This window comes from Camelina sativa, chromosome 1 (genome assembly GCF_030686135.1).
Source record: "Camelina sativa cultivar CO46 ecotype springtype chromosome 1, ASM3068613v1".
Lineage (NCBI taxonomy): Eukaryota > Viridiplantae > Streptophyta > Magnoliopsida > Brassicales > Brassicaceae > Camelina > Camelina sativa.
This window is the reverse complement of record NC_141880.1, coordinates 23,352,546-23,375,317: the sequence shown is the minus strand read 5'-3', so window position 1 is coordinate 23,375,317 and position 22,772 is coordinate 23,352,546. Positions and strand designations below refer to the sequence as shown.

Below are 22,772 nucleotides of genomic sequence, written 5' to 3'. Positions count from 1 at the left end.
TTGTCTTTTGGCTGTGTGAGGTGGCCGCTTGCTTCTCCTGTCCTTCATCTTCTTTAGCTCGATCGACCATCGTTTGGCCGCGTGTGCTGGACCGCTTCCTTCACTCGGCCATCGTTTGGCCGATCGCCATGGCCGCGTGTGGTTCCTGACTTTGACGTCTAGATGTGGCATCGGTTGTGCTTTGGCCGATAAGGGGTGGCCGTTCGGAACACACAGCCATGGTTTGGCCGCTTGGTCCGGCCGCTCATGGTCCCTGATTCCTAGTCACTTCTCCAACTTCACTCTTCTTTGCTTCTTTGCTCCAAAACAAGTCCAAATGCTCCAAATGTAGTTAGATTACTCCAAGAACCTGAGAGATAAGACACTAGATGCATATGCTCCTAAAACAACCTAGAATGACAAGATTATGCAACAAAACTAACCAAAAACAAGGCTTAAGACCTAACAAAAACACAAGATATCAGTCGAGTGATTGCTTTCCTCCTCTTTTGAGCCTTATTCCCTTGCTAGATGTCTCCTTGTGATCACAACTTCTCCTTGGTGATTCCAAACTACCTAATCACCTGTTTATGCACACAAATATGCAAATACAATGCAAATTCTATCCTAATTCATAAACTGAGAATAAGAGACATAATTACCTAAAACTAACTCTAAACAATGCAAAACAGGAGATAAATGCATGCTAAAAGATGGTAAAATATAGAGTTATCACCTCTCTTTCATACTTTGTTCTTGATTGTTTGCATGAGGGCAAGCAAAGAATAAGTTTGGGGGAGTTGATATGTCTATATTTTGTCTCTCTTTAGCATGTATTCTTCATGCATTTAGCTAGGATAACTCATTGTTTTGAATCATTTTCTAGTCTCTTCTATAAACTTTGCATGTTTAGGTAGTTCTTGCATCATCTTTGTATACATTGTGAATTTTGGAGTATTTCAGGTGTTTAAGAGATGTCCAGACTGTTGGAACCAAATGGAGACTGAGACACGCGAGTCGACCGACACACTCCTAAGACTGACGATACACGACTCGATCGACGCTCCCGGGAGAGAAGCAATGCGACTCGACCGACATGCAACTTGGATGCGCTCCCAGGAAGAAGCACCAGCATCCCACTCGATCCATCATGCCTGTAACGGATGTCATCCCACTCGAACAACCACACCAGACATCCGACTCCTTCCTCCTCTTTGATCGAGTCGAGTGAAGATTTTACTTTGGGATTCAGCTTTCGACGTCTTCTTTAAAGTTTTAAAGAATTGAGTCATCTTTCCAATGCCGTTTATTTCAAGCCAATCGAAGGTGGGATGCAAGAGTTATCATTGCTTTAGTTGATGCGTATACACCCAGATCGAGCAACCAATTCGTTCGAGCCACCCAGCTCGAGCCAACACCACTTCGTTCGGGCCACCCGTTCGAGCCACCGTTCGAGCTACCATTCAAGCCACCGTTCGAGACCCATTCAAGCCACCAGTCAGGCCACCAGTCGAGACATCAGTCGAGCCAGCCTCCCCGCGCATCATTCGAGCCACATGGGTCGAACCACACTGAGATTGCATTCCAATCAACGCGCACTGACTGGATCGCACATGTCAAGAAGGAAGATCCTCCGTCTCACACGCTTCAAGAGATTCGCAAACCGACTCTTTACCTTGTCGTTTTATGTTTTAGGGCTTTCCAGGTTGAACTATATATACATTTTGTTAAGTCTTTGCCCAGGACATCTTTTATTTTTTGTTTTTGTTTTTCATTAAGGTTTACCTAGCTACCTAAAACGTTTTGAGTTTTTGTATCCAGATATCTTTTAATTCATTGAGTTTTTGCATTTGATTTCTTCTACAAAGTTGTTTATCTCATTTTTATCTATCTTACTATGCTTAATTTAATGTTTTCCGAGTTTGTATCCTTGATGATGATTTCTGGATCTGAGTAGTGTGATAGTTCTTGTGGATGGGATAGATTAGGTGGAGGATTCCAGTATGTAGGGTTTTTAAGCTTAGATTCGTATGATTCCCTTTTGGACTAGAGTTTGAAACACTAGTTTCTCTTTGATCAATTGGAATTAGGTCTTAGACATTTCCGCACCCATAAGGTGTTTGATGAAATGTCTGACCAACTAGTGCTAGAGACTTACATTCCTAGCCTAAGAGATTAGTTGTCTAGGATGTTTGTTGACATGAATGAACTTGTTTGTCATGCCTGCTTGATCATGTTTCTCTAGCGAGAGCTATGTTTGGAAGTGGTTGAGTCTAAGTAGTTTGTGTCAAGAGATTGAATTAGCTAAGTTGTGATGTTCATTGTTTAGGGATAGTTTGTGAAACTCACTATTTTTGTGGGTGGCGAATGAATGATGTATGGAATGATGACTTATCAATGAATGGATGTCAGGGTGTTTCAATTCCCCTTATGCAATTGCAGTATAAGAGGTGTCAATCCAATCTGAGTGTTTGTGAACAATCAAGATGTGCATATGAGTCTAAGTCAAACCAGATGTAAAGGTTGTTTGTCACTAACAATCCTATAATGAAAATGCATAGTGCAGAAAGCAAGCTACAAGAACTAAGAACTAAATGCAAATGAAACAGAATGATTATAATAGCAAGAACAGAAATAGAAACTATGTTGAGGAAGAACTAATGCAAGACAAGTAATGAACAGAAAGCTAAATGAATGCAACAGAAATAAAACAGGAATTAAACAGGACAATCACAAATCATAAACACAAATTCTGGGGACGAACTCGAGCAAGCACTCGACCGAGTGTAGGTCGAATACAGGGTCGAGCTAGACTAAACGTGAAAACAGAGCAACACAATAAAAACAAAGCAATGCAAAAACGAATCAAACAACAAGCAAGCAATGATATTTAGACTAAGATATTAATAAACAAAGAAGGCCTTGAGGAGGGATTCATGGGCTGAACTAATCATTGTGGTTATCTAACTTGGTCAACAAATCTCAAGCAAACTTTGAGCTAATCTCTAGACATACTATTCTAAGACATGTTTAATCCACTCTCATGGCAAGAAACAAACAAACCTATTCGTTTCTAGACTTGTTCTCACAAAGTAAAGAATCTACACAAGCAGGCATTAAGCAATACATCTCAAACCAAACAAGACCTCTAATCTCTTAGCAAGCCTAATGGTAAGCTCTAGATCTAGCCCTATCTATGCTCCTTAAACATTGGTGTGATGCTAAGATGCTTGAAATCAAACCCTACCTTCTCAGATATAGGATCAGCATTAAGAACATCTAGCCTAGAAAAGATCTACAACAATCAAGCTTGACCAAATCAAATAAACCACAAGATCAACCCAGCCTAACCCATCCCCAAGGTCCTAAGCAAACTACTCACAAGAACACATGGTGAAATAAGTCAAAAACCCAGAAAGAATTGAAACTTGCATTATTAGAAAGATGAAACAGAGATCTACAATATTGATGAAGAAATGAAACTCGAAATCTTAATATCTTGAAAGTTATGAAACCAACAAAATACAAGAATCTAGTCTTTCTTTCTTAAACAAGTACAAAATCTAAAAATAAAAGAAAGTGCAAAAGGAATAAATCTAAAAAAGGTAAAAACTAGGTTTTAGACTCTCTAAAAAGCTGGACTCTTTGGTGGCTGCAGGTACAAGGGCCTTATATAGGAGATGAGGTGGAAGCCCTAAAAATACAAAAAGTCAAAGCAGTCAATGGCTCGGTCAACTCGACCAGTGCTCGGTCAACTCGACCAGTGCTCGGTCGAGTGGCTGGTCGAGCTGGCTTCTCTCGTGCATTCTCCACTCGGTCGAGTCCTTCTCAGCACACGGTCGAGTGTCTGGTCGAGTGTGCGGTCGAGTTGGACTCTGGACCTTGATTCTTCAGCCTTAACTCTCTTGTTTTCTCCTCATGATTGCTTCACTTCTCCTTAGCATTGCTTCCATGCTCCTTAAGCTCCAAAATCACCTGTTTATGCATGAAAAGATGCAAATGCAATGCAACTATACTCTAATGCATGATTAGCCCTAAAGCTACACAATATTAGCCTAAATGGATAGCAAAAGATGCAAAAGTTGTGAATAAACTAAGGGAAAACAAGGTAAAATATATGAACATCAGTTTGCTTGTAGCATGTTAAACACTCTATAGACTAGGATACTCCACCGATATCAATTACTCCCATCCTTAGGACTTCTATATTTTTGATTGATATTACATTCCTGAGACTGTTTCGGTTCTCGTTATCTAGTTCATGCTTAGAATCGTTTTTGGTTTCACTTATTCTTGTTTGCTTCTTGTCATACATTTTTGTTTCTAGTTATGTGACTCATTTCCATTTTGCATTCTGATCACTCTAGGATCTTTAGACATAAAACCACTCTTGAGTTGGCTTGACTTTTGATTTCTTGATTGCATCTTGATTGCTAACAACATCCCATTTGGATTGACACCTTAAGTAATACAAGACATAAGGTAAATTGAACCTGCTAGGACACACAAAAATCCAAGTATCAACCGACCTGAACTAAGCTTGTCCAAAGGACAGCTTCCCGTTGCCGAGAATTGACCAGCTCGTCGAAGCTACTGCCGGCAACAAACATCTAACGTTTATGGACGCTTTCTCTGGGTACAATCAGATCCTAATGCATAAGGACGATCGGGAAAAGACTTCATTCATCACCAATCGAGGGATCTATTGTTATAAGGTCATACCCTTCGGATTGAAGAATGCCAGAGCGACCTACCAACTGCTAGTTAATAAGATGTTCGCAGAGCAGCTCGGCTGAACCATGGAGGTGTACATTGACGACATGCTCATCAAGTAGAGGAAAGCCAACGAACATATCACCCATCTCTGACAGTGTTTCGTCACCCTGAACAAGTATGGCATGAAACTAAACCCGGCGAAGTGTACCTTCGCAGTTAAGTCCGGTGAATTCCTTGGCTACCTAGTAACTCGACGAGGCATTGAGGCAAATCTGAAGCAGATAAAAGCAATAATCAACTTACCCACACCAAGAAATGCCAAGGAAGTGCAACAACTAACTGGTCGGATAGCCGCCCCTGAACCGCTTCATCTCGAGAACGACCAATAAGTGTCTCTCCTTCTATTAACTCCTCAAGACTAAAGGAAAACTCGAGTGGAATGAGGCCTATCACGATGCATTTGCCAAGATGAAAGCATACCTATCGACTCCACTGGTCCTGGCTAAACTGGAGCACGGCGAAACCTTATTCCTCTATATCGCCGTATCAACATTCGCTGTCTGCGGAGTACTAGTCAAAGACGATCGAGGAGAACAGGATCTCAATCCATAAAGTGTGTGATGTGCATGCAATCAGGGTGTGAACAGTAATCCAAGTTAAGCCAAGTATGAAAATGGTTTTGGTGAAACAGTTTGATGAAACAAATGTAAATGCAGAAAGTAAAATGCTTGGAACTGAAACTAAATGCAAGTAAATGTAAGCAATGCGGAAATTAAACCAACAGAAGTAAGAGCAGTAGATAAAACAGTAAAGATGCAGAATTGAAATGGAACATAAAATAAATGAACAACTCGAAGGTAGTCGATCAAGCACTCGACCGGGTGACTGGTCGAGTGACTAGGTCAAGTGGGTTTCTACGAAGAACAGATGCAATCTTGACAAACTTAAACTGAAACGAATGCAATGAAACAGGATAATATGCGATAAGTAAACAATGAAATGACAAAGAAGGCTTCCAGAGATGGATTCATCGGCTAGTGCTCAGGCTGTGCCTATCTAAACTGGTCAACAAACCTCAATCAAACATGAGCTATCTTTAAAAAATGATCTTAATGACTCACTAATCCACTCTCATGACAGAGGTGATCAAGTTACAGTAACATCCTAACCCAACTCTCATTGGTGAAACCATACTGAACATGCATTAAAAACCAGACCATTACTTGTCAAAAACCACCTTGTGCAACCAATCTCTTGGGACAAGCATGATAATCTCCAGTGTTGGCTTTATCTAATAACCTAGACATTGGTATGATGCTAGGAAGCTTAAGATATGTTCTTACCCTCTCAGATATAAGAACAACTTAGAGCACACCCAACCCAGAAGAGATATTTAAACAATCAAGCTTGACCATTCCAGACTACCACAACCTTAAACTAGCCTAATCCATCTCCAGAATCCTAACTCACTACTCAGACAAGCAAATCATGATCTTGATGAACATAAACAAGAAAATGATAAAACTAGCATGATAAGATAGATGAGATGATGAACAACAACTTAATATAAAGAAGCAAACTCAGATTCTCAATACCCAGAAAGTTAGGAGACTTACAAAGTATAGAAATCTGAGAGAAACAGTAAATAAAGGATGCAAAACAGTAAATAAATGCTAAAAACCCTTAAGGGGTAAAAACTAGGTTTTTGGTGGCTATAGAGACTTTTTTTTGGCTCAAGAGAGAGTTATTGGCGGCCATGGGGTACAAAGAGTATATATAGTGAGGGAAGAAAGCTCTGATTTGGCTACTAGACAAAATAGCAAGGCGGCTCGATGTACTCGACCAAAAGTGGTCGAGTGGTCATCCTTCTGCTTCCCACCGGTTGAGTCCTGAGTATCACACGGTCGAGTCCACGTGTTGCACATGGTCAAGTGCTTCAGAGTCAGACGGTCGGGTGCATGGTCGAGTAGGTGGTCGAGTGCTTCATGTTTTGTTGGTTTTCTCCTTGATTCATATCCTATCTGATCCATTGATTGCAGTCTTCTCATCCCAGATGCTATTTCCATGCTTCTTGAGTCCAATTCACATGTTTAAACAAAAACCAATGCAAATACAATGCAAATCCTACTCTAATGCACAAACAATCCTTAAACTATATGAAAGTGACCAATTAAGCTAATAAAACATGTAAAAGATGTAAATAAACAGTGGTTAAACAAGGTAAAATATATACATATCAGTCACCCTGGCGGTTGTCACCTAGGCAAGAAAGCTTCGCCCGTACTTCCAGTCGCACACCATTGCAGTACTGACCAACCATCCTCTGCGAACCATCCTGCACAGTCCGAACCAGTAAGGACGACTGACCAAATGGGCGATAGAGCTCAGTGAATATGACATCGAGTACCGCACCCGCCCAGCCGCCAAGACTCAGGTTTTAGCAGATTTCCTGATCGAGCTACTGTTAGGTAACGCCGAACTGACCAACACTGATCCTTCCAACGAGAGAGGGATCCTGCACAATGATGGAGCCTCTTCGCACCTCGGCTCCGGGGTGGGGATCCGTCTAACATCCTCCACTGGAGAAATTCTGGAGTAATCATTTCGGCTACTATTTCAGGCAACAAACAATGTCATCGAGTACGAAGCACTTATAGCCAGATTAAAGCTTGCTGACGGAATAGGGATCAAGCGAATTCGAGCCTGTGATTCTTAACTCATCACCAATCAGTTTAGCGGCGAGTACGATGCTAAAAGCGAACCAATGGCATCTTACCTCGATGTCGTCAGAATCCTCTCTAAGCGTTTTGATGAGTTCAAATTGATCAAGAATCCTAGGGGCGATAATGCTCCAGCTGATGCTGTGGCAGCACTTGCCTCAACTTCAGACCTCGATCTCCGGTGCGTTATCCCAGTTGAAAGCATCGATACGCCAAGTATTAAAGAAGCTCAACCGGCGACCTGCCTCACACTTCATCAGCCGAATGAAAGCAAGACTTCGAGCCTCCAAACAATGACGACAAGACGGATTGGCGAGTTGAACCACATGGGTAGCCCACTACACTTTGATGCAAGAGCATTTACTCCGGTGGACCGCGTCAGGCGCCTTACTAATATGTCAACACGACGACGATACAGAACGCGTCATGATGGAAACACACAAGGGAGTTTGAGGTAAACATTCAGGAGGACGAGCTTTGGCACTACGAATCAAGAAGCACGGCCATTACTGGCCAACTATGGTATCCGAAGTGCCAGCGTCACGCACTCATCATCCACCAACCAACCAAGCTGCTCCGAGCCGAAATATCCTTGTATCCATTCATGCGCTTTGTGATGGAAATTATCGGCCCACTACCCACGTCGAGGTAGAAGCGCTACATTCTTGTCCTGACAAATTACTTTACGAACTGGGTGGAAGCCGAGTCTTACGCTAATATCAAAGCCAAGGACGTCCAGCTGTTCGTATGAAAATTTATCATCTGCCGACACGGGCTGCCATACGAAATAGTCCCGATAACGGCTCACAGTTCATCTCCCTTCAGTTCGAGGATTTCTGCGTTAGGTGGCGGATCAAACTATGGAAGTCAACCCCAAGATACCCACAAGGAAACGGGCAGGCCGAAGCGATGAATAAAAGTATACTTGATGGCCTAAAGAAAAGAATGGATGCCAAAAGGGTGCTTGGGCCGACAAACTCGATGGGGTGCTCTGGTCCTACCAAACAACCCCACGACAATCCACAAGACAAACCCCGTTCTCCCTAGCCTATGGGATGGAAGCAACGACGCCCGCCGAGGTCGGCAGTTCTAGCCTCTGACGATCAATGCTCTTCAGTGACACCAATCTCAATAACAACATGCTTATGGATCGACTCGACGAGCTCGAAGAAGAGCGTGACAAAGCACTTCTACGAATTCAGAATTATTAGCTCGTCAATGGTAAGATCACTTAGACACATACAAGAACAGAACCTTGTCTACCCAAAGGTACCCTAAGTGTTTGTTCCTAACATTCTAATCCCATAATGTTCTAATTCTACCCTTTGGCTTCATTTTTTCTCTTTTGCCCTTTTTCTCTTTTGTTTTTCAGTCCTATGAGAGGTTTCTTACTGATTTCTCTAGTGGAATGGGGGTTTCTTTCTTAAATGCTAAGGTTCTCTTTCTTACTTGTTTCCCAAGTCAATAAACGTTTTGCTAGACTCTTCGTTTCTTTGACTAGAACCTTACTTGAAACTTTTACTACACCCCATTCTTTCACTTAGAGTTGGAATTAACTTTAAAACACTTCCCTCCTAAGGACTTTACCCTTTTATTTCTCTTTTCACTCTTTTCTTTTCTTTTTCAAACACACCAAGTCCCAAACCCAGAAATTAAACCACCTAGTCCTATCTAGTTTGAAAAATGCAAACTAGAACTACACAAGGTTTTATTCTTGTCAGTTCAAACCTAACACTTTCTACCAAGCTCAATCCCAAAATAGGCCTCACACACTCAAGAATAAACATGGCTTGAAAGAAAGGTTGATTATGGGTGGGGAAAACTGATTCAATGATGAAATCTGCTACTTGGATCAACAAGAGTGGTAAAAATGGGAAGATGATCCAAATATGTATAAAGTTCCATGAGTTTAAAACATTGCACAAACTGATATTTAAAAATCAATATTAGGTTCTTATAAATAGGAAATGACTTCAAATCACAACTTGCTTCAGTTTAGACAGAATGCAATATAGGAATTCTATACTTGGTTCAATCTTATGTTTCTAGCCACTCAACTAGCATCAAAGTACTATTAACTTGGGCATTGATCCTAGTTTAGTGAATTCAAACAGTATTAACAAGGCTAATATGAACTCATCATTGATCCCTAATGCAGATTATGAAACAGTCCTATATGAAACATGCTAACAAGATCCTAATATGCAATGCAAACTACATGAACACTCTGTTTTTAAAAGATTTTTGTGAAAAAAAATTTCAATTTTTTTGGTTTTTTCTATGCCTTAGATGAAATGCAAGTATTAATGTGGAATTAAAATAAGAAAACAGCAAACTATGTTAAATGCTGTCTTAAATTCCACAGTCCCTTGTGTAATAAAAATTTGAAAGAGAATTTAAGAACTGAAAACAAACAAACATGCAACTAAATGGTATAAACAATGGATAAGGTGAAACTGGTACCTCAAGGGTTGTGGAAGAAGCTATTCATAGTGTCAGTCATGCTGCCATACGTGTAGCTTGAGCCTTGGGCTTGATTCTGACTTGCTGAGGGAGATGGAAGGTACTCGACTATGGCTCCAGACATGCACTCGATTGAGTGCTCAGTCGAGTGACTCGGTCGAGTGCTTGGTCGAGTTGGGAAGTATTGTCCTTGCTGCCAAAAATATTGCTGCATGAGTGCAGGGTCCATGAAGTATTGTGGTGGGTAGGGAGGATAAGCTTGGGCATAGGGTAAGGTGGATAACCCTGAGGAGCTGGGAAACCGTATTGAGGCATGGAGAAGTGCTCGGCCGAGTGCATTGGAGGCACTCAGTTGAGTGTCGGTTCGAGTGCACTGGTCGAGTGACTCAAATTTGGCTGTTCTGTGCGAACTGAACCTCTTCTCCTCAGTGATGGCTCAAACAACGATGATCTTGAAGGCTCCAAGGTGTTTCAAGCTCTAGGCAGTACCCTGGTTGAGCTACTCCTTCTCAATTGCTCAGCTGGTGCTGGGGATGTGTTCTCACTCTCCAATTCAGCAATTTCCCTCTTCATACCTTTGATGGACTTGGACATCTTCACCATCTTCTTCTTCAGCTTTTCCTTAGTCTTACCATGCCACTTGTTCCACTTTTGGAGAAGTGTAACCCTCTTGCTTGTCTCTCTCACTCCTCTGCTATCTCTTGGTTGAGGCTCATAGTCATCAAAGTAGAACTGTTCTTCCCCATCATCCATATCAACATCACCAGTTTGTTCTTCAGCACAAGGGGCTGATCCATCAAACAGTAGCTCAGCAGCTTGCCAAAAGTCAATGTTGAGCCCTTGACTTATTGATGTAGCTCCTTGGTTTGGCAGCACAAATTGAGCCTTGCCTAATATTGGATGGTCAAAGTTGAACAGCTACCTCCCATGATGCTTCTCCTTGGCAAGAATGAGAGTGGAGGTGAGATATGGGATGCCAATCCATCTTGACTTGGTCTTTTCACCTCTAAGTGGGACATTTGCAGCTTTAAGGATTGGTGTAATGATGCCTCCAATGGTTAGGACTCCAGTTGAGCCCCTCTTGTGTAGCTTGCTGACCCAACTTCTGTAGTAGGTCATTTGGTCAATGAGGACCATAACAAGGTTTGTTTCCACATTATTCCCAAGAATGATGGTCCCATCTCTTGCTGTTGTGATGATGCTGTAAAGTGGTACATCTATCATCTTCAGCTATCCCTCATTCAAATTGCCAATCTGTTTTCTAGCAAAGAGAGTATTTGCCAAAGCCTTGTGGAAGTACCTTAGGAGTGGGCTTCTAATCTTGGAACTCTTGGTGCTAGAGGAGGAATATGGCCTATCTTCTCTAATGGTTTGCCATACAGATTGCAGTCCTTCTTTTGAGATGAAAATATGGTTGCCAGCTCCCATGTCAAATCCAAAAAGTTCAGCAATCTTTGCAATAAAAATCTTATAACTCATGCCCTTAATGGAGAAAGTGATGTATCCTGGCCCCTCTTCTTGCTCCATTTGGTCTTGATAGATGTGCTTTTGCATAGTTGCTAAGAATTCACAGCTCATCTCTTTGTAATTTTCCATGTGCATCTCCATGATTTTGGCTATGTTGCACTTGCTGAGAAGAAGCTCCACATCCTCAGCTACTCCAAGGTCCACCATAGTCTCCTTGTGTGGATATCTTGTCCCTTGGAACTTCATGCTCATGAAGGCTTCATAGAGTTGGGTTGTGGAAAACTTCCCAGAATCTTCTTCTACCTCCTCTTCATCACTCTCTTCTTGATGTGGCTCCTCAGCTTGTGGTGGTTCCCGAGCTGGCCTCTTTCCTCTTGAAATGTTCCTCCTACGCTCAGAAAAATCGAACACCAACTGGCCCTCCTCCTCACTCATGACCCAATCTTCTTCCTCAGGTTGGTTATGCCGCATTCTCCTACTCGACGAGCCACTCGACCGACCACTCGACCGTGTGCATGGTCGAGTGCCTGGTCGAGTGCTTTCTCCTGTTTCTCTTGGAACATATGGCATCTTTTGAAACTCAGGAAAATTTGCAGCTACAAGCTTAGTAACTTGGAAGAATAAACTCAAAGCTCAAAATCAATAGATTAGTGAACCAGCAAGATATAAAAAACTGAGCCTTGAGCTTCTAAAAGAGATTTCTAACAAGAATTTGAAATGTTTATGCAAATGAGAGAGGGTGGAGAGCTTAGAGGCGATTTTGTGTGCTTATAAAGTGATGGAGGGGACATAGAGGCAACTCTTATGAGGAAAATGGGAAGCCGGCCACCCTGCGTTGTACCCATGCTTCCGATTCAACAAAGTAAAATTATAAGTTGTAGACTCTTCTAATGCCAAGTCGCAAATCGCAAATTTCCGAGAAGGAAAAGGTAAGCCGACCACCACACATCGTACCTAAATGATGAAAGAAATTAGTCGAGACGATTACTCTGATAACAAGGTACAAAAAAGTACGTTGAAATTTAAAAAAGGCCTCGACCCCTAGTTCGACAATAGTTTACGAAGGGAGCCGACTCCCATACGGCACAAAAAGAAACAAAACAAGACAACGTTTCACATAGGGCGATTTCAGTCTTCTAACCCCAGTTTGGCATTGGAGGGTTCGTCGAACTCCAACTCGTCGAGCTTCACCCGCCAGAACCGGCACTCTCCTCGAAACTCTTCAAGCATGTTCATCGGAACCTCCGCACCCCTAGCGGCCATTCTCTCGAGATATGAGCAGATCCCTTCGACGCGGCTGCTCTCACAAAACATGTGGTCCGTACTCTCCAACTGATCAATGTAACGACTCAACTTTTCGATGCAAGCCTGACGAATCGCGATCTCTGCGTGATCTTCAAAGGGTCTCCTTGTAAGGGGTTCAAGATCACCCTCGTCGAGATCGGGAATCTCCGCCTCGGCCAAGAACGCCTCGCGAACGCTCTTCTAGCAACCGATCCCTCCTCCACTTCGAAACAAATAGCCCATAAGCAATCATATGCTCAAGGTATTCTACAGTTCCGTCAATACGGCAGAATTGGAAGTGACGCTCGAACTGGCGGCAGGTGGCGATGAAGTAGGCCCTCAGCTTCCGGATCCGAGTATTGTATGACTCAATCTCCACGCGAATTACGTCATCAATGGAGACGATCTCCACAACTTGGCTTTCGGGAGAATGAATGTTCCTTGCGGTCAACCGCTCCCGAGCTATCCTCAACCACGCCGACCTCGCTGTCACAGGCATATCGATGACCACACCTGTTTGAAAGAAAAACTTAAAAAAATAAAAGGAGAGGAGAGTAATGCGACGAGAAGCAAAGTAGCTTGAAAGGTTGATTTAATACTGAAAAACGCATGATTTCCCGAGGCATAGCGACCAATCAATGGATCTCGAAAGCCACACCCACTGAATGATTGACACCGGTCATAAAGTTAAAATATATGATAACAAAAGATTAAAAGATCCAATAAAAACACAGAGTCCAAAAAAAAGCAAGATAAAAAGTAACGACGACGGTGGTGCTCAATTTTCGAAACCTCATCACTCAGCCTTTGATTGGAACGAACGGCCTCCCCCAGCTGAGCTTCGAGACGCTCAATCCTTTCTGAAGGGTTCAGAGGATTCGAGCGGGAATCCTCCAAGTCACGAATACGATGCTCGTAGCGCAAAGTCATACATTTTGTGTGCGCAATAAGTTGTGAAACACACAAAAGTTAGCCAAAAGAAATAAAAGGGGATAAGCTGGAGATGGGATAAACGAATCTCAAAGACAGTTTGGGCAATGTCGGTGACCGCATCTTCTTCTTTCATCCATTCAACGGGAAGCAAGCAACCAGAGCCAAAATGGATCTTACAAAACAGCTCGGCACAAGATTGGGAGTCGTTTGGGAAGGACTGAGCAGCAAAGGTGTAAGAGAACTCCCAACGGTAATTCGTCGTCTTCGGCTTCTTCAAAGGATCAGGCCGTTCTTGACCAGTACCCTCCTTCCTCTTCTGAGGACTTTTGGTCACCTCGACTTGACGACTAGAAGTCTCATTGACCTTCTGTTTAGAGGGGAGCGTCTCAACGGGCACCTTCTACTTGGCGAGCTGTTTTGCCACGCGAATCTCAACCGAATGACGACCTTGAGAAGGAGGAGCGTTACGAGACGAGCCAGCATCGACGATATGGACCTCTAGACAAGCGTTCAATCGGTTATCTGGACGAGGCAATGAATTTGTTTCAGACATTCGACGATAGCGGGCAGACGCATCAGGAACGGACATGTTCAGTCTTCCCATTGCCTTGGCTAAAAAGAGTCAACGAACAAGTTAATATGGAGACAAAAAAAGCAGTAAAGTATAACAGTAAATAACAGGATAAGAAGTAAAATAAAGCAAAAGTAATTGAACAACCCAAAGGTGCTCGATCAAGCACTCGACCGTGTGACTGGTCAAGTGGGTTTCTCCGAAGAACATAAGTAATTTAAGAACTTAAACAGAACAAAATGCAACTAAACAAGACTAAATGCAATAATAGACAATCAAATAACAAAGTAGGCTTCTACAGATGGATTCATGGAATTGTTTTTGGATTGTGACTATCTAGACTAGTTAACAAACCTCAAACAAACTTGAGCTATACCTAGACAATGATCTTAATATCTCACTAATCCACTTTCATGACAGAAGTGATCAAGTTACAATAATATCCTAACCCAACTCTCATCGGTGAAACCATACTGAACAGGCATTAAGAACCAGACCGTTATTTGTCAGAAACCACCTTGTGCAACCAATCTCTTGGGACAAGCACAGTAATCTCCAGTATTAGCTTTATCTAACAACCCTAACATTGGTGCGATGCAAAGAAGCTTAAGATCTACCCTTACCCTCTCAGATATAAGAATAGTATAGAGTTCACCTAACCGAGACGAGCTATATAATCAAACAAGCTTAACTAGTCTAATAACCACAGCCCTAAATCATCCTAATCCATCTCCAGAATCCTAGCTCACTACTCACACAAACAGATCATGATCATAATGAACATAAACCCATAAAATGATGAAACAAACATGATAAGCAAGATGAGATGATGAACAACAACTTAATATAAAGAAACAAACTCAGATTCTGAATACACTGAAAGTAATGGAACAAACAAAGTATTGAAATATGAGAAAAGTAGTAAATAAAAGATGCAAAACAGTAAATAAATGCTAAAAACCCTTAAGGGGTAAGAACTAGGTTTTTTGGTGGCTACAGAGACTTTTCTGCCTAAAAGAGTATATTGGGCGGCCATGGGGTACAAAGCATATAAATAGTGAGGGAAGGAAGCCCTGATTTGGCTATCAGACAAAATAGGAAGGCGGCTCGATATACTCGACCAAAATCGGTCGAGTGGGTTTCTTCTGCTTCCCACCGGTCAAGTTCTGAGTACCACACAGTCGAGTCCACAAGAGTCATATGGTCGAGTGCTTCAGCTACAGACGGTCGAGTGTATGGTCGAGTAGAGGGTCAAATGCTTCATGCTTTGTTGGACTCCTCCTTGATTCAACTCCTATCCGCTTCATTGATTGCACTCCTCTCATCTGAGATGCTATTTCCATGCTTCTTGAGTCCAATTCACCTGTTTAAACATGAAACAATGCAAATGCAATGCAAATCCTACTCTAATGCACAAACAGTCCTTAAACTATATGAAAGTGACAAAATAAGCTAATAAAACATGTAAAAGATGTGAATAAACTATGGTTAAATATGGTAAAATGTATACATATCATATTCTAAAATTCGAAAAGACTAATAAATATACGGAACAATTAAAATAAATATTATCTCAAACAAAATAACTTTGAAAACTATATAACAATAATTTTTATGATTACATTAGATTTTTGTTTAAATGTTGATCCGTACTTAAAGCACGGAATATCTCTAGTTGAAACGTAAAACATTAGCACATACTTTATAACTTAAGGTAGTCAAATCATACTTTTAAGAAACTGATTTATGATATATCAGATCTGACTAAATAATTTTATGGATAAAATAGCTAGAGTGAAGTGATCAAAAGGAAGATCGTGTGACACGAACCTTGAAGAACATAAGCGACCTTGGGGGAATCAGAGTAACGAGGAAGAGCCAAGCCATACTTCTAGAGAGCGAGCTTAGCGGCATCAATGTTACCATCTCGGAGCATTGGCAACTCTTCAGGGCACCATGCAAAGTACGAACCACCATCTCCTCCGTACACCTTCTTAGGTAACCTCGGTGAAAGATCAAACTCCATTGTTAAACACAGAAAAAAAAAGATTTAGATGGCAAAGAAAGAGCAAATAGAAAAGAATTAGAAAGTTTTAGTTTTTATATGATATATTTTGAGGGAGAGAGATACACATATATATAATGGTCAGGGATTTGTATATTTTTTTTGATAAAATTTTCTGTTTGATATACTTACTTCCGAACATAACATAGTTTAGAGTGCAAGGTGCCTAAGCAGCAACGGTCTCCGGGGTGAACAGACCTGGTACAAGAAAAACAAATAGGAATTTAAAGAGAGTAACTTCGAAACCACAACGCAAGCAAACCTTGGAGCTTTGGAATATGGTTCCTAGCTAGGCATGTGTTTCAAATCCGTCTGTCCAGAGAGTGGAACAAACCTTCGACCAGGGTGCGGGTGTTGGTGAAGATGCGGGCATTCCGTTCATGCCTTAGGATGTACACCAAAGCTTGAGCGACGAGGAGCTTGAGGGTGGTCATTTTTTCTTCAGTTGAGGGAGTCTGCAGCCACAATAGGAACCTGTCCCAGGTTTGAAACCTAAAAACGAGATCTTCATCTTTGCGCGACACCATCTCCAAAGTTCATAACTGTAAGGGCATATTAGAAAGAAATGGTCTCTTGTCTCGTGTTAAATCTCGCAAAGGATACAAGTATCGTCCTCCACCATCCCCCAGTTTCTTAACCTTGTTAGAGTAGGCAATTTATCAAGTTAGGAAAGCCACATAATAAACGAGTATTTTGGGATAGATCCAAGGAACCAAACTGGTTGTGCCACGAAATCTCCTGAAGGGTAGGAGAGCAGAGGTTCCAAGTGTTCGAGAAGCTAAACCGATCCTGAGGATCTCCATTCGGTCTGGCCCATAAAAAAGTATCTTCTTCATCTTCGTTAATTTCTATTTCAGTGAGATGGGTTAGGAGGAGCTCCGCATTGTCGTTACGGGCACCTCTGAATATCCATCCAGAGTTGGTTCTGGCCTTGGCCACGGAGGATTCTAGTGGGAGACCCATTCTTTGGTGTTCTTTTGGCCCTAAAAACTTGAATAGTTCTCCAAACGGAGTCCAATTGTCAAACCAGAAGGAGCAGGATTTTTACCGTTACCGATTATGCAAGAGAGGAAAGGTTTTGCTAAGTTCCTTAGCTTTAGGATTTGTTTCCACATAGAGGAGCCCTAACTATTTAAGGATAGTCTCCAGAAACATTTCCTTCTTAGCTTTTTATTCTTGAAGAAGTGCAATGTCTTGTGTGGCCTTAAGAAGTGCAATGTCTTGTGTGGCTTGAATGTAGAGATCTAGTCCTATGTATACCAATTCCTAGGGCTTGAAAATTAAGTCCGGTTTAGGTCCTATAAAAGTTATAGACAACGTTAGATCATCTGAATATCCATCGAATAGGGACTTGGGAGATTGCTGAGTCGGCTCACAGTCTTTCCAAACTTTGGTTCTGTTGTCAAGCATAATCAAGAGTCATAAGAGTGTTAATCCAAATCAAATAAACCGTTAGAATAAGATCATAATCCCCTACTAGTTTTGACTCAATAAAAAAAATGTGACTCGATAAAATGTCAAGATTATTGATGTACAGAGTGGAAAAGGTTTCAAGTCAACAAAATAGAAAGTAGCATTAGTATAGGATGGAACATCCTTCCCCCCAGACATAAATCACACCATCCTCGGTGGGAAAAAAGAAAGAGATGAGGATTAAAAATCATAAGGAAAAGTGTAGGGTTTAAGAACAATGTCACCTTGATGGAATGATGTTGTGTCAACTCTTAGAAATTTTATGGTTGCCCAAAAATTGTCTTAGAGGTCGGCTGTGGAATGAAAATGTGGTGACTAACCGTATGTAACTTCCTTTGGTTGCTTGATATCGAGTTTGAACTAGGCTAAGTTCAATCGAATTCTATTTGATATATCTCTAAATGCATCCTCCTTGAAACAAAAACCTAAAACCATCAATAATAATGAGAAAATAAAATGCTAAAAACATACCTAAGAATGGTGATGGTAGGTGGTGAAGATGGTGATGGTTTGGAGTTGTCTCGCGGCACAAGGATGAATGGTCGCAGACATAAGCAGCAGGTACGGTGGGGCGTGGTATGCGGTACGTAAGAATGGTACGCGGTACACGGTGCAGGACATGGCATCAGCTACAAGTGGTACGGCAAGTGGGGACTCTTGGCATCGATCACTCAAGGATGGTGATGATCCGTCGCCTTCAGCATTCTTTGGTCAGGTTGAACATGGCCGGTCAGTAGGTGGTACTTGCCACTAGTCATGGTGTATGTAGACAATCCATAGACTTTCTTCTTCCTTCTTTTTGGCTTTTCTATTTTCTATTTTTTTTTGTGTTTTTTATTATAAACCTGAAACTAAAACGCAAAAAATATTAAAAGTAAAAGAAAATAAATCCTAAAAATGAATACTTACTAGCTTGGGTTGCCTCCCAAGAAGCGCACTTGTTTAACGTCGTTGGCTCGACGGTGGCGGCCAAGTTAGGCTTGAGAAGAGTTAGCTTCAGGAATCAATGCTCCTTCGGATCCTTTGATATCTTGATAGTCTGCTCCAGCTTGAATAACAAGTTGTCAATTTGCAGAAGTTTCAAAAACTTTAGCATGAAGAAGAACTTCTTTAGTTTGCCTTATCATCTCTTGGATATGTTCCTTGCTTTCGTTGCTTAGCTCAGGAGGAACTATGATCTTGATCTTGAAAATTTGTGGTGGCTTAGGCAGTTTAGGTGGCTTAGGTAGCAGGTTTTTGGCAATTGTGGTTGCTCCTTGGTCAAATTGCTTCATCTTGTCGATGTTAGGATCCATCGACTCTTCATGTAATGAGTAGGTTGGCCACGGTTTCGGTTTGGAGATAGTCGGATATGACTTCTTCTTGTTGATGTTAGCAAAGGTTGTCCTCTTTGACTTGTGGTCGATGATAGCTCCAACAGTCTCCTACTACAAGTTGTAGGTCTTGTCTTCCATATCCAGGATGTGAAAATTGGTAGGAACTATGCAGTCTCCTACTACAAGTTCTAGGTCTCGAACAAATTTGTCGGGAACTTTTTGTGATGAGTCTCCAAAGACTAGACTGAGGTTGGATGGCGATATGTCTCTCAATCCTAGTGTATCGGCTACACTTCTTGACATAACATTAACATTAGCACCAGAATCACAAAGAGAGTTAGAGAATTCAATGCCTGTTATGGAGCATGAGCAAACAAAACGTCCAGGGTCTTCAGCTTTAGGTAGTCTCCTTAAGAGGTAGTGGCTTGCGGTTTCTTCATCAAATGGACATGTCATACGAATAACATCTTCATAAGAGTCAAAGAGTGGTACCATAGGCTTGGCTTCATGGTGGGTGAGGGCTGGTACGGCTGAGATAGCATTGCAATATCCTTTAGGATTCTCTTTGGGTTTACCCGGAAGTACACCAACTTGGCGTGGAACGACATTAGCAGTTTGAGAAACTTGAGTTTCAAGCTTCTTCACATGGATAGAAATGCTTTCAAACTTCCCATTCAGTTCAGTATCGATGTTATCCATCCTTGAGTTGATATCTCTTGATTGTTTTTGAAAAGCAACAAGGAGTTCTTGCATCTTTGTGTCGGTATTAGCATCATCTTGAGTGGTAGGTGCCTGGGCTGGTCCGGATTGGAAAGGCGGCTTGTTGTTGTTGAATTGGTCTCTTGGCTGGAAGTTGTTGTTTCCATCGAAGTTATTTCCTTAAAAGTGGTTAGCTTGCAGAGGATAGTTCTGATATTGGGAATTCTCCACATTTGGGTTCCTATAAGAAAGGTTAGAAGTATTTCTAAATTTCTTGTTGAAGTTGTTGTTGTACCCACGGTTTTGGTAGTATCCTTGAGCACCAACATAGTTGACTTCTTCTTCTTGTTCATAAGAATCTTCTTGGAAAGGCTCCATGTTTCCATTGTCAATAGTCTCACAAGAGTTTACTCCACGTTGTTGGTTCCTTAGAAGTTGGTTCATCATGTTCTTGAGGTCGGCAATCTCCATAAAGTCGGAATTGCTAGAACGGATGGTTCTATCAAAATCGGTGCAAGTGTTGCTACTACTTGCGGCAAGGTTGTCGATGAGAGCTCGTCCTTCTTGAACGGTCTTCGTAGTTAAATCTCCATTGCTGGCCGTGTCGAGTGAAAGTTGATACTTAGGGTGTAATCCTCTATAGAAGGTACTTAAGAAGTTACCTTGAGCAAAACCATGATGGGGGCAGTCACGTTCATAGTCCTTGAAACATTCCCATGCTTCATAAAAATTTTCGACCGGTCCTTGTTGGAAACTTTGCAGCTTGTTGCGAAGAGAGTTGGATCTAGACTTGGTGTAGAAGTGGCTAAGAAAGGCTGCTTGCATCCTTCCCAGCTAGTGATTGATCCAGGAGGTTGAGACTTTAACCATCTATGAGTCTTGTCAGCTAGAGAGAAAGGAAAAAGCTTACACTTCAAGTAGTCTTCGAGAATTCCATTGGTTCTTGTTGTTGAGCAGATTTCTTCAAAAAGATCAATGTGGTCCATCGGATGTTCGGTAGTAAGGCCATGGAACTGATTTTGTTTCACCAAACCAATAATTTGAGGTTTAATCTCGTAATCACGTTGTGGAGGATGAGTGATACGGATAGCAGCGCGATCTTGAACGAATTGGTCAGGAGCATCATAATCGTCTATGGTACGGTTGGGTGCGGCACGTCTTAGAGGGTGAACATAAGCAGGTTGTCTTCCGCCAACTTGAGGAAGTGGTGGATTAACGACGAGAGCAGGCTGGTGAGGAGGAACATCGAGGTTGTCTCCCACGCCTAGAGGATTAGCATCACGAGGAGCTTGTAGGTTGTCTCGGCCAACTTCTGGGTCGAGTTGCGGATCAGCGGCTACAAGGTTGGGGTTACCACCTTGTGCAAGAATCGGTTCTCCTTGCTCGTTGAGGGCAGGAGCTATCAGCGGTTGGTCGAGGTTAAGGAAACCTTGGTCCTGGTTCCTTTCTTCGGCCATGAGTTGTTGTCTTCAAAGTTTCCTAATTTCACGTTCTAGTCGATCAATGTCTTGAATTGGAGATACGGTTCCAGAGGGTTGACTCCTTGTCATGCACTACAAAATCCAAAAATAGAAACTAAAAGGGAAAATAGAGGTTATCTAAAAACAAGAAAATTAAAACTAAAATTGAAAAATTCAAAAGCAAAATTTCAAAGTATCATAGAAGAGAGTTCTTATCAAATTCAATGGGCAGCTAGTTACTCCCCGGCAACGGCGCCAAAAAGCTTTGATGTGTGTAGAATTTCACTCCAAATCTTTTACCTGAAAATACTACACGACGACTGAAAGTGCACAGTTAATCAATTGTAGTATTTTAGGATCGATCCCATAGAGAGGAATAGCAAACACAAATTGAATTATAAGGGAAAGAACTATGGCTAAAACTAAAGAAGAGATTGGTGTTTTGATTTTCCTAATAACTATTGCAAATAAATAAAACGGTTTAAAACTATAAGACTAAGGCGTTGGGCGTTCTGGGAGTCATCTTAGGGTTTTCATGGTTCTAAGCAATATTAAGTGTAACATCTACCAAGTAAATACTAATTTTCGGTTTAGGTTCTCAACTACGAAACACTAATGAACTACAAGCTATTCTCATAGAATGAAAGTCTAAAGTCTTCACACTCCGTTACTCAACTTTCGCAGGCAACGTCGCATGTCAACCAGCTAGTTAAACAAGTTCGATACATTCACCAAACTTTGCAACTCAACTTACGCAGGTTACGAGCAAGGCTTCGGTATAACACTAGTTCGGAGAAGTAGGATAACGCGGTTAGCGCTCCCGTTCTCTAGATCAGTACTTGGTGATCAATCCAAGCATAGGCATTACGATAAAGATGTCCAAAAAGAACTCTATTATAAAACCAAAAATAAGATCTAACAACCTAATTGAAGCGAACCTATGAATTCCCCTTGAATCACCCCATAGAACCCAACAAAGTAAACTACTCGCTCATGATGCAAAGAAACGACATTGATATTATATAGAACAGCATCAAAAACGAATCAATAAACAAAAGGGGGTTCAAAGTAAACTTCTCTATTTGTCACAAAAGTAACTTAATCCCAAAGCAAAGATAGTATGAAGTAACTAGAAAGAGTAGAAAGAGAGATGGTGGTCTTCAAAGGCTTCAATGGATTCGGCGAGTGATATCTTGTGTTTTTATGTAATTTTAGAGCTTCATTCTTCATTGTTTTGTGCATATTCATGAGGATTTAGGTTCTTTAGGTTGCATTTTGCATCAAGTTTGTTATCTCAGATGATGGAGTAGAGATGTACAAGGAAAGTGTGCTTTGGAGCCAAATAAGTCAATAATTAGCAATATAATGGAAGACACACATTTGGATGCACACAAGATGATTGATGATTCGGAACCAGTTTCCAGTCCCTAAAAGATCGACTCGTATGAAGACCTTTCCTTGGGATTTAGCTCCAGCGTTCTTCATCTACGTTATTGGAAATTGAGTAAGATTTGCAATGGAGGTGATTTCAGGTCAATCAGATGTGCGTGTAAAGAGTTATACCTGTTTGAGTGAACGTATATACAGCCAGAGTGAAGACAGGAGCCACACGCGGCCAAGAGCAGC

The 22,772-nt window shown here is 41.6% G+C and overlaps 1 protein-coding gene and 1 non-coding gene across 2 annotated transcripts; one reads left to right on the top strand and one right to left on the bottom strand.

Annotated features, from left to right (window-relative positions):
• Positions 1-19,098: 19,098 nt before the first annotated feature.
• LOC147950242 (uncharacterized) lies at positions 19,099-21,143 on the bottom strand. The gene is made up of 3 exons (XM_087512588.1): positions 20,349-21,143; positions 19,986-20,307; positions 19,099-19,865 (listed from the first exon to the last, which is right to left on the bottom strand). The coding sequence occupies exons 1-3, from the start codon at positions 21,141-21,143 to the stop codon at positions 19,099-19,101; spliced, it is 1,884 nt and encodes a 627-aa protein (XP_087368714.1).
• Positions 20,357-20,465, top strand: LOC147950243 (small nucleolar RNA R71). Its single transcript, XR_015565536.1, has one exon. It is a non-coding gene; the product is annotated as a small nucleolar RNA R71 (small nucleolar RNA).
• Positions 21,144-22,772: the final 1,629 nt, after the last annotated feature.